At 40.9% G+C, this 12,135-nt stretch overlaps 1 protein-coding gene across 1 annotated transcript in view; it reads right to left on the bottom strand.

Moving 5' to 3' along the window:
- Nucleotides 1-4,188: 4,188 nt before the first annotated feature.
- Nucleotides 4,189-12,135, bottom strand: part of LOC101856686 (tetratricopeptide repeat protein 16) — a gene marked incomplete in the record, with an annotated part of 24,208 nt that continues 16,261 nt past the window's right edge. The window contains 4 exon segments of the mRNA XM_005106914.3: nucleotides 4,189-4,748; nucleotides 5,004-5,190; nucleotides 7,356-7,564; nucleotides 10,121-10,213. Of these exon segments, the coding sequence (XP_005106971.2) occupies nucleotides 4,530-4,748; nucleotides 5,004-5,190; nucleotides 7,356-7,564; nucleotides 10,121-10,213 (708 nt within the window).

Here is a 12,135-nt window from a genome sequence, read left to right as displayed (position 1 = left end):
GTCATACACACACACACACACACACTCACACACTCACACACTCACCCACACACACACACTCACACACACACACACTATAGTCATACACACACACACACACACACACATTATATTTATACACACACAGTGTAAGTGTTTGCATATATATAAATACATTTATTCCTTTATACATTATTAAATTTTACAGGACAACGACCTCAGATTTGAAAGAACCAAAGCTATGAACGCACACTTTAAAATGCACTCTTGCCACTAGCATAATCAATAACAGAAAAAGAAAATCACAAAAATATTTACGACATGGTCCAACAAATCAAAACACTGCAAGTTGAAAAACCCCCCAAGAAAACAGCAGCACACACAAAATGCGTGCTGTAATACAGTGGGAATACAACTAGAATTGGTTGCTTTTAACCCTATCTGTATGCCCTGGGGTCATTTTGTACCCCGAGGTTGTATTCTTCACATTATAGAATACTTCTAGTATGAAGATCTCTTTGAAACTTTCAGTATTTCTAAAAAAAATCATTTTGACAGACTGCCATGCAAAGCATAGCCCTAAGGATAGGATTAACAATTAAATTTCCTCTTTGGAAAGTGGTGGCATAAAGTTCCCCTCGTCATATGGATACGATAGTAAAACACGACATACGGATAGGGTTAAGCACAAGGGGGCTGTCCCGAAAAATGCTGTTTTGAGAAAATCGAAGTTAAAGTTTTTGGACCCTTGTTCAGTTTCTTTAAAAGACAAGGAGAGTTTTCTCTATATCGGTAACTAAACAAATGTACACACCAATGAAACCAAACTTCTCCTATAGGTAGGGCAATGCCCACTTTTGGTGTAAGTCAAGATTTCTGGAAACCCACAAAAACTGGGTTAGCCCACTTGTCCTTAAAAGCGACCAATTATGATCATAGCCTCAGAAGTTTATGACACAAAATTTTTTCGGTTGGATAGTCCTGGGAGGAAGGAAAAGCAAGACTCAAAAATAAAATAATAGATGACCAAAGAAAAAAAAAGTTTAGCTGATTCAACTAAAAATGAAAAACTGTCAAAAAGATCATAATAAATTACACTTTTATTTTTCCCTGAGGGGTACTCTGGTTTACAATGGCAAACATACATAAGTACATACATACATACATACATATGTACGTACGTACGTACATACATACATACATACGTATGTACGTACGTACGTACACACACACACACACACACACACACACACACACACACACACACATACATACATACATACATACATAACATAACTACATACATACATACATAACATAACATAACTACATACATACATACATAACATAACTACATACATACATACATACATAACATAACTACATACATACATAAATAACACAAATACACGCAGAAATACACAATTTTACACAAATACAGAACAGTTTACAACAATGCCACTGTCGGTCGCCACTGTGCAGCACCCTGTATTTAGAGCTAGGGTTGTCGTGTCTTGCTCAAGGACACATCCCGGTGACCCCCCATCTGACCCCCGTGTCACCGACACTTGCTTGACATTACTTGAGTCTGAGCTCACTACTTACTTAGCCCCTGGAGACGTACTCTGTACCAAAGAAGCTCACAACTCACAGGATGTACTCTGTACCAAGGAAGCTCACGACTCACAGGATGTACTCTGTACCAAAGAAGCTCACAACTCACAGGATGTACTCTGCTCCAAAGAAGCTCACAACTCACAGGATGTACTCTGTACCAAAGAAGCTCACAACTCACAGGATGTACTCTGTACCAAAGAAGCTCACAACTCACAGGATGTACTCTGTACCAAAGAAGCTCACAACTCACAGGATGTACTCTGTACCAAAGAAGCTCACGACTCACAGGATGTGAGAAGAACTAAACAAACCAAGAGTAATGAAATCATCACAAAAACTCAGCAGACGGGATGAAATTTGCAAGGCATTTTTTCCCTTTTTCTTAGTTGTCCTCATGGTTAGTTCACTCTCAGAAGGGCATCACATTCATCTTTCATTTCTTCACAGTTCACAGAACTGACTTCACTGAAATACAGAACCCCTTTGATCTTGTTAGACCTCTTAGCTCTGTAGCCATCAGAAATAGAACACAATCATCATGATTCCCTCCCCTGGCTCATGTTCCTCTCTCATGTAACACTTCTTGAACTTCAAAAGTCTCCACATCTCGATTACATTATCTGTCTACATATGTGAAAACAAAATAGAAGCAACAGAAATGTGGTTTTGTAGGAGACTGCTGGGAGTATTGCGAAAGGAAAAGAAATCAAATGAGGTGGTGCTTGATGAAGCCTACGAGGGACGCTCAATGTTTTCGGGACACTTGAATAGACATAAAGGTCTTGAACATCTAGCTCTCACTGGCAAAATTGAAGGCAAACGAGGCAGGGGTAGGCCCAGAGCAACCTACTTAGGGAACCTAAACAAATGGGCAACAGGGAAAGATCAGGGTAACGTAGCTTTTTTAAAGAGCATCCGAGCAAAGGAATGAATGGAGAACCATGATCGCTGATGTCTGTCGCAGATCTGGCACTGGGTGATGGATGATGATGATATGTCCCACAAATCAAAAACACACGACTCCAGCATTTCACAGAGCAGAGTGTAATCAACACAACGACGTTCTCTAAAGCTTTCAAAACTTAATTTTAATGAAAAAGTCTTAGTCTTAGTGGTTTCACTCAAAGGTCAGGGGGACTGCCTTCACTGACGGTCAAGCACACACACAGAAAAACATGCACACTTAGCAAACAGATTTTCAGATCTCGAATTCTGTAATTTATGTACCTTTGTAGAAATTTAAAACACGAATGTCATCCACAGAGACATTGGTACATATGGAAAAGATATGCACATGCTGCCAGCTTCACTAAGTGTGTGTTAGACTGTAGGTAGGCAGGCCTACTCCCATAAAATGTGAGGCCGCGTGGTGGAATCAGGCTCTCGTCAAAATAATCAAAGTGAAGAAACTGGCATTTTTCTGCAGGTCTGTGAATTTTTATCAATTTTTTGTTTTTTGACTGAAGACCTTTCACGCCCAATAAAGAACACATTTCTGTGTAGATTTTACTGAAAAACGTTGATTAAAGGCACAAAAAATGTAAATTTTCAGTTACCACAGACTCTTAAGCTAAGGAAATGACTAATCTTCGGTGGCCATTTTCTCACTAATTTTACCTCTGAAAACAGATGACCCCCAGCTCCTTCATTCATAAGTTTCTCGACTTGCATTCAAGATAAATGGATATTTTTTTCATTCTTATAAAGACAGGTGAAGAAGCTGTAAGATGATACCAATAACTCTAATAATAATAATAACAAATAGCATTTGTATAGCGCATGTCCCCGCTCAACAGCAGGCTCAATGCGCTTTACACTATATTATTACCCCAGCAGACCATAGAACACTCCAAAACATTCTCAGCTTCCTGGGAAGCATACAATGCAAGCAGCTGATTAAGCGCTCAAACACTAAGAAACTGACAAGATCTTTCGCTGTCTATAGCCGGGTACCCATTCCCACTTGGGTGAAGTGAGGAAAATACGTGTAAAGTGCCTTTCCCAAGGACACAACGTCGGGCCCCTGACGGGATTCGAACCCACGACCTTACAGTTGCGAGTCCGAGAGCCTAACCACTAGGCCACCGACGCCACATGTCCAAAAATTGACCAGACCCTGATTCCACTATGTGACGTCACAAATGTTTCTTCAGAGGGAAATTTCAACAAGCCCTAACTTACTGTGCAAAACTCCACAAGCCCTAACTTACTGTGCAAAATTCCACAAGCCGTAACTTACTGTGCAAAACTCCACAAGCCCTAACTTACTGTGCAAAACTCCACAAGCCCTAACTTACTGTGCAAAACTCCACAAAAATATTTCTCAGATATATGAATTTTGCACAAAAATGAAAACAATCCAATCAGTTGAAGGTGTATATGTCACAAACTATAACCTTTCTCCTGAATGTAACTGGAATACAGGCTTATAGCGACCATCTCTGACGCAAGCTTTGGGTTTTTATGACACAGCTTGTCTTGGAAGAAATCCTACTACAAGGGAGTCCGCTGTAACTGAAACCTGTTGTTCTTCAGTTTAGCTGAGTTTTCAGTTTTGAGGGCTGCTGAAATAGAAGAATAACTCATCGCTGATTTTTTTTTTTTTCGGTTTACCACTGTTTTCAGATTTAAACCCACGGTCTGTGTGTAAGGGGGCTCTATTACATTCTATTAGAACTAATAATACTATATGAGAGGCGTGCTGACAAATGAGGTACGTCTCACAATCCACAAATGGAGATATTGGCCAAAAATCGACAATAGGGTCAAATTTGTAGAATTTCTCTATTGATGTCATATTCTTTAACTATAACATGCCTTTTATTATTTCATACTTATAAATTGTAACAACTTCACCTATACATGTGACGTATATATTTCCATATAAAGGCTTGAATTCAAGAAGTAACTCATTTTGTCAGCAGGCTTCACATTTACACATTCTGTAGACCGCCCAGTCCCAGACTAAAAGTTTTCCAGTTTGTGCTGCTTTTGTTTTTCTTCTTCTCTCCCATCGTGGTCAGAATTTGTCGCTGACCTCGGTAAGTTCCATAGCGAGGCTTGGATGTTGGCGGAGGCAAGGGCTGGATGCGAGCCCCGTTGTAACGAAGAGTTTTTCTGTTGAGGAGTGCATCCTTCACTTGGAGTTCAACCTGGGAGATAAACGGAGGAACAGTTAGAAATTGGGTCTCTTTTATAAAATCCTCGAAAATATTACAACATATTTATGAATATCTCTCTCTCTCTCTCTCTCTCTCTCTCTCTCTCTCTCTCTCTCTCTCTCTCTCTCTCTCTCTCTCTCTCTCTCTCCCTTTCTCTCTCTCTCTCTCTCTCTCTCTCTCTCTCTCTCTCTCTCACACACACACACACACACACACACACACACACACACACACACACACACTCACCTTTCTCTTCTCCTTCACCTGCTCAGCATAGAACTCTTGTTCTCCCATACACATGGCAAAGCTGGATGTGGAGGCCGCCTGCTCCCAGCCGACCGACGCCCCCACCCCCGCCCCCACCGACGCCCCCACCCCCGCCTCTTCCAGGTTCCCCGCCGCGGCCTCACTGTAATACTCCGTGTCCAGAGTACTGAGGAGTTGCAAGTGGGAAAAGAGAATGGTTTAGTTTAGTTGTAGTAAAAGTTTCACGGCACTTGCAACACAGTTAGGTCATTGGTCGCTTTTAAGCACAAGGGGGCTATCCCGAAAAATGCTGTTTTGAGAAAATCGAAGGTAAAGTTTTTGCCCCTTGTTCAGTTTCTTTAAAAGACAAGGGGAGTTTTCTCTATAACCAAACAAATATACACACCAATGAAACCAACCTTCTCCTATAGGTAGGGCAATGCCCACTTTTGATGTCGGTCAAGATTTCTGGAAATCGCCGAAATCTGGGGTAGCCCGCTTGTCCTTAAAAGCGACCATATTATAATAAAAGTGCCGAAGATTAGAGGTGTTACTAGAGAGCAACATGCAATGAAAAGAAAGAAGAGATAGCAACGACGATAGATGTTTGAGAGGAAAGGAGGAGCAAGCTCCACCAGCGTACTCGTAAACCACCCATGGAAAAGGGACCAAATGTTAAAAAAAAGTAAAGCTTTGTCAGAGTGTATAAATCCTTTACAACGCCAGGCTGCTGCATAACAAAGAAATAGTTGGATTGGAATCCACAGGGTAAGAGATCAAGGGGAAGTCCACATATTTTGAAAGAGAATTCTTTACACTTTTTTAAAAAAATTGCTAGGTAATCCTAACTTAATATATTTATTTACATGCATGACAAAAAATGTGACTCCCCTTAAGAGAAAGCTCTATGGCAGTCTCTCAAATTTGAAGCGGACTGCACAGTTTGTGCGCGACATCGGACTGACTGTCTAGCTGCTGTCATCGAGAACGAGGAAGAAGAAGAAGAGGAAGAAGAAGAAGAAGGAGAAGGAGAAGGAGGAGGAGAAGGAGGAGAAGAAGAAGAAGAAGCAGAATGCATGACAAAAACATAGATCTATGTAATAGTAATAAAAATGAAGAAGATAATTTTCTCTTCCGCTCCCCCTCCCGTGCCATACAGCTCCAGGCTCAGCAGGCCCTCTATAATACCTTCAGCTCAACCCAAGTGAATGAACACACACAAAACATACGCTCTTATATGTTTTTGTAAGATTTTACGGCGCTTGCAACTGCATAGGGTCATATAAGTGCCAAGGGGTGGATGTCAACAGAGAAGTCTTTACAGGGAATCGGGCTTACTCTGCTCACCTCTCTAGCCTCAACAGCACAAAGTCTGCTTCGACTATCAAGGCATCCCGGAAATAGCAGGTCACAAGAGTGTGTACAAAAGAAGTAGAGGAAAATGACAATAGTAAAGATTAGGAAAGAAAAAGCAGCAGTTCCCTGTTGTAGATCAGGCACAGTTTTGAGCGTGACATGAATCAGCCCATTTACAATTCTACTGTGCTTGAACAAGAAATGTCCCCCCTTTGGGAATGGCCTAAAGACACTTCAGTCAGTGGCACCGCCCCTGTGGGGGGCCTTCATCTCAACCCAAAACCCAAGTGAATGAACATACATAAAACATGCTCTGTTAAGATTACCGATAACACACAATAATAATATTAATAATAATAATTGCATTTATATAGCGCATATCCACGCTCAAGAGCATGCTCTATGCGCTTTACAACTATTATTACCCCAGCAGACCCTCTGAGAACACTCAGAAACATTCTCGGCTTCCGCGGAAGCATACAGTGCAAGCTGCGGATTTCATGCGCTCAAACACTATCAAACTGACAAGATCTTTCACTGTCTATAGCCGGGTACCCATTTCCACCTGGGTGAAGTGAGGAAAATTTGTGCAAAGTGCCTTTCCCAAGGACACAACGTCGGGCCCCTGACAGGATTCGAACCCACATCCTTACGGTTGCGAGTCCGAGAGCCTAACCACTAGGCCACCGAAACAAGCAGATATTCACACTATCACTACTATCAGTATCATAGCACAATGGATGAGGATATGCACATGACATTTTTTTTTCTAGTAGAGGTTTTACGGCGCTCGCAACTGCATAAGGCCATATGAATCGATAAGAGTAAGCTTCGGCCACCACCCGCGCAAAATTCAAAATTTCCTACCAACTGAAAATGTTTAATGTGTCCCGCGCGCTCATTTGACCTTATGCAGTTGCGAGCGCCGTAAAACACTTACCAACCCCCCCCCCCAAAAAAAAAACCAACATTGAGCAGGAAAAAGAGGTAGCCTACCTGCTGGGACCGATGGGGTTGAGTCTGACTGGAGAGTTGGTGGCCACCAGGTTGTTGAGCTGCACGCGAGCGGCGTGCGCTGCCGGACTGCTGATGACGTCTGCCACAGACTTGCCAGGGAACAGACGCGACAGGATAGACATGACGTCCTCATTGGTCGGCGCCAACAGCAGGCCCACCAGCAGGTCCTCGCGGGCTCCCACCATGTCCTGTGGGAAACAGAACAGGAAGACTGGGAGTGAGAGAGAGAGAGAGAGAGAGAGAGAGAGAGAGAGAGAGAGAGAGAGGGTGAGAGAGAGAGAGAGAGAGAATGAGAGAGAGAGAGTGAGAGAGAGAGTGAGACAAAGAGACTGGGAGTGAGAGAGAGAGACAGAGACAGAGACAGAGACACAGAGAGAGAGACACAGAGACAAAGAGACTGGGGGTGAGAGAGAGAGAGAGACAGAGACAGAAACAGAGACAAAGAGACTGGGAGTGAAAGAGAGAGAGAGAGAGAGAGAGAAAGGCAGACAGACAGACAGACAGAGAGACTAAGAGACTAAGAGAGAGAGAGAGAGAGAGAAAGGCAGACAGACAGACAGACAGACAGACAGACAGACAGACTAAGAGAGAGAGGATGCAAAGGGAGACATATACATGGCCTCCACTCTCAAGAATCTGTCAACTCTCATAAGAACACATAATTAGCCTCTACACCGTAGCTCTGTCAACTCTCATAAGAACACATAATTAGCCTCTACACCGTAGCTCTGTCAACTCTCATAAGAACACATAATTAGCCTCTACACCGTAGCTCTGTCAACTCTCATAAGAACACATAATTAGCCTCTACACCGTAGCTCTGTCAACTCTCATAAGAACACATAATTAGCCTCTACACCGTAGCTCTGTCAACTCTCATAAGAACACATAATTAGCCTCTACACCGTAGCTCTGTCAACTCTCATAAGAACACATAATTAGCCTCTACACCGTAGCTCTGTCAACTCTCATAAGAACACATAATTAGCCTCTACACCGTAGCTCTGTCAACTCTCATAAGAACACATAATTAGCCTCTACACCGTAACTCTATCAACTCTCATAAGAACACATAATTAGCCTCTACACCGTAGCTCTGTCAACTATCATAAAGATACACTGGCCTCTACACCGTAGCTCTGTCAACTATCATAAAGATACACTGGCCTATACACTAAAGATTTATCAACTATCATAAGCACACATTCGCCTCCAAACTAAAAAACATCTCAACTATCATAAAGATACACTGGCCTCCATACTCCATACAATGACAACGACAACGACAATGACAATGAAAATGATAATGAAAATGATAATGGCAATGATAATGATAATGGCAATGATAATGACAATGATAATGGCAATGATAATGACAATGATAATGACAATGACAATGACAATGATAATGGCAATGATAATGACAATGACAATGATAACGATAATCTTTCTTCATCTCCCACCATGTCTTGCGTGACAGTAACGATCAATTATTGTGTGACAGTAACGATCAATTATTGTGTGACAGTAACGATCAATTATTGCGTGACAGTAACGATCAATTAGCACTGACACATCCCACTTGAAAGTAAACTTATTCCTTCTGTAAAAGTACCAACAACACCAGTGACAAACATTTTAGAGGACACCATAAATAATCATCATAATAATAATAATAATAATAATAATAATAATAATAATAATAATAATAATAATAATAATAATAATAATGGATTGCATTTATATAGTGCATATCCACTTATGCAATGCTCTATGCGCTTAACATGATACATATTATGGATTTACAAATCAATTTTAAAGGCACATAGTATTACATACGCGTGCACCTACATATTCACGCACGCAGGCACCACACACACACATATACACATACACACATAGGTACATACGCACATACAAACTCACAACGATCTACAGCCTGGATGGATTCTGTCTAATCGAAATATGATGAAAATAGAAATGCCTTTAGTTTCTTCTGAAACATTTCTAGATTTTCTGCTTCTCTGATAGTTTTTGGAAGCTTATTCCAAACAAGTGGGGCAAAATATGAAAAAGAGCGTTGGCCATATGATTTATAATTTATTTTAGGCTTAACAAGGGTTGTTTTGTCACTTGATGATCTGAGCGTTCTAGATGGTACATAGAGTGTTAAAAACTGCGGTTTGCAAAATAATCAGTTGACATTAAAGTGGTATATACTCCAACAATATCTGAGCAACTGTAGAGAAAGTTAAACAAAAATTAATATATTATATATTTAATATTATAATATTATGTGATTATCATATTATGTGTGTGTGTATATATGCGAGTTAAAATGTGCGTGTATCTGTGTGAGTGTGTGTGTGTGTGTATGTGTGTGTGTGTGTGTGTGTGTGTGTGTGTGTGTGTGTGTGTTTGACAGTGACAATGATGTATGTGTGGGCATAAGTGCGTATGTGTGTCTGTGTGAGTGTGTGTCTGTGTGAGTGTGTGTATTTGTGTGTGTGTCTTTGTGTGTGTGATAGGACTCACAACTAAGGCAGGATAAAGGCCGAATAGAATCATCCCACAAATCAACACAATGCTTTGTTATTTTGAATGACGGACATATATATTAGATATATAACAAATATAGGTCTCTCTCCCTCTCCCTCTCCCTCTCCCTCTCTCTCTCTTTCTCTGTGTATTTAATAGTGACAAAGATATAGTGTAAATGTGATACTTTACTACAACTTGCTCACCTCGTTCATGTACCGTGCCCTTGACCTAGATATGTAGTACTGACCGACCTGCGGGTTATACTGGATCGCCAAAGTAAACTTGCCCTCCGCTTCCTGCGAAAGAACCAAAAACCAGGAGTCAACTAAGTAACAAAAAACCAGGAGTCAACTTTATAACAAAAAACCAGGAGTCAACTATATTACTGAAAACCAGGCAACTTTATAACAGAATACCAGGAGTCAACTTTGTAACAAAAGCCATGCAAAACTTTATCAGAGAGATCAGATTTGGAAAAACTGATGGAAATTAAACTTCACTGGGCTATTCTTGATATAATATAATATGATCTATCTACTATCATAAGAATTATTGGCCTGCACACCTCAGATTTATCAACTTTCATAACAGAAAAATGTATCGACATCTACAACTACAGACCTATCAACTTTCATTAGTACATCGCAACCTCAGTGCTTTCTTGTCCTATCTCCATTTTTCAACCGTGAAAATGTGACATATTCTTATGCTCACTCTGTGTTATGAACCGTTTTCACTGTTATTAAAAATGGAGATACGACAAGAAAGCACTGGGGTCGCGATATTTTGACCTCCATATCAGCGGCGTGGAGACAAGGGCTTCCAAAGTCGTCAAATGCGACTATGTCAGACTTGTGAGAGATGAGCCGGGCCACAGAATCCCTTTGACATTTCCTGCCACCCAGGATTAAACTTTGCGAGCAAATTTTTGAAAATAAGAATTGGAGCTAAAACTGATTTCATTTTCAGAATCATCTTATCAAAATAAGCAAAGTTTTTCACGATGATCCTGATTTGATGCAATATGTAAACTTAAACAAACATAATCTAATCTTTAATTGGTTGTTAAATTTTAACTCGATGGCATGTATCAAGTCCATCTTCTGCTTTGTACTGTGCGTCTCACATCACAGCTTTTACATGCTGCACAGTGACTGGGGCTTTAGTTCCAAGGGCGAATCATCCCCTGTGTTAACCCTATCCATATGTCGTGTTTTACTATCGTATCCATACGACGTGGGGAACTCTGTGCCACCACTTAACCCTATCCATATGTCGTGTTGTACTATCGTATCCATACGACATGGGGAACTCTGTGCCACCACTTTCCAAAGAGGAAATTTACTCATTAATCCGATCCGTACGCTTTGCATAACAGTCTGTCAAAACGATTTTTCAAGAAATACTGAAAGTTTCAAAGCGAACTTCGTACTAGTATTCTAAAATGTGAAGAATACAACCCCGGGGGTACAAAATGACCCCAGGGTGTACCGATAGGGTTAAACAATTTGAGTCAACACCTTCCCAGTACCGGTACTGGAGGCCTGGAGCCAGTACTCACACCGCCTATGGCAGTACCAGAAGTCCTGGCACTGGGTACTGGTACCTGCTAGTGCTGGGCGGCCAGGTTCCCGTTTATTGACAGCTAGGAATCGTAGGAATCGACTCCGAACCCAATGACTTACTTTCTAAGGATGTGATTTCTTCTGGTGGTTACCTGGTTGGTTCCAAACAGCTCCAGGATTTAGGATGACCTTGATTTCGAAACACTGCGAAGCATCAACTTCTTTTTTTTTTTTTTTATTCTTTTTAAAAAAGTGAATATTTTAATGATTACAGTAACTGGTAACCACGTGGTTTACGTAACAAAGAGTCGGGACTTTTCTTCCGCGGCATTAATCGTGGGAATCCGTTCGGGAATTGATTCTTCACCCAGCTCTGGTACTTGCCAAGCCCTACTCCAATGGATCTGTCAACTATCATAAGGATACATATATATTGGCCTCCACACTCAAGAATCTATCAACTATCATAAGAATACATTAGCCTCTACACCGTAGTTCTCAAAACTATCATAAAAAATACACTGGCCTATACACTAAAGATTTATCAACTATCATAAAGATACACTGGCCTATACACTAAAGATTTATCAACTATCATAAGCACACATTCGCCTCCAAACTAAAAAACATCTCAACTATCATAAAGATACACT

The sequence above is a fragment of the Aplysia californica genome, unplaced genomic scaffold (genome assembly GCF_000002075.1).
Source record: "Aplysia californica isolate F4 #8 unplaced genomic scaffold, AplCal3.0 scaffold00562, whole genome shotgun sequence".
In the NCBI taxonomy this organism is placed as follows: Eukaryota; Metazoa; Mollusca; class Gastropoda; order Aplysiida; family Aplysiidae; genus Aplysia; species Aplysia californica.
This window is presented reverse-complemented; position numbering and strand designations above follow the sequence as displayed.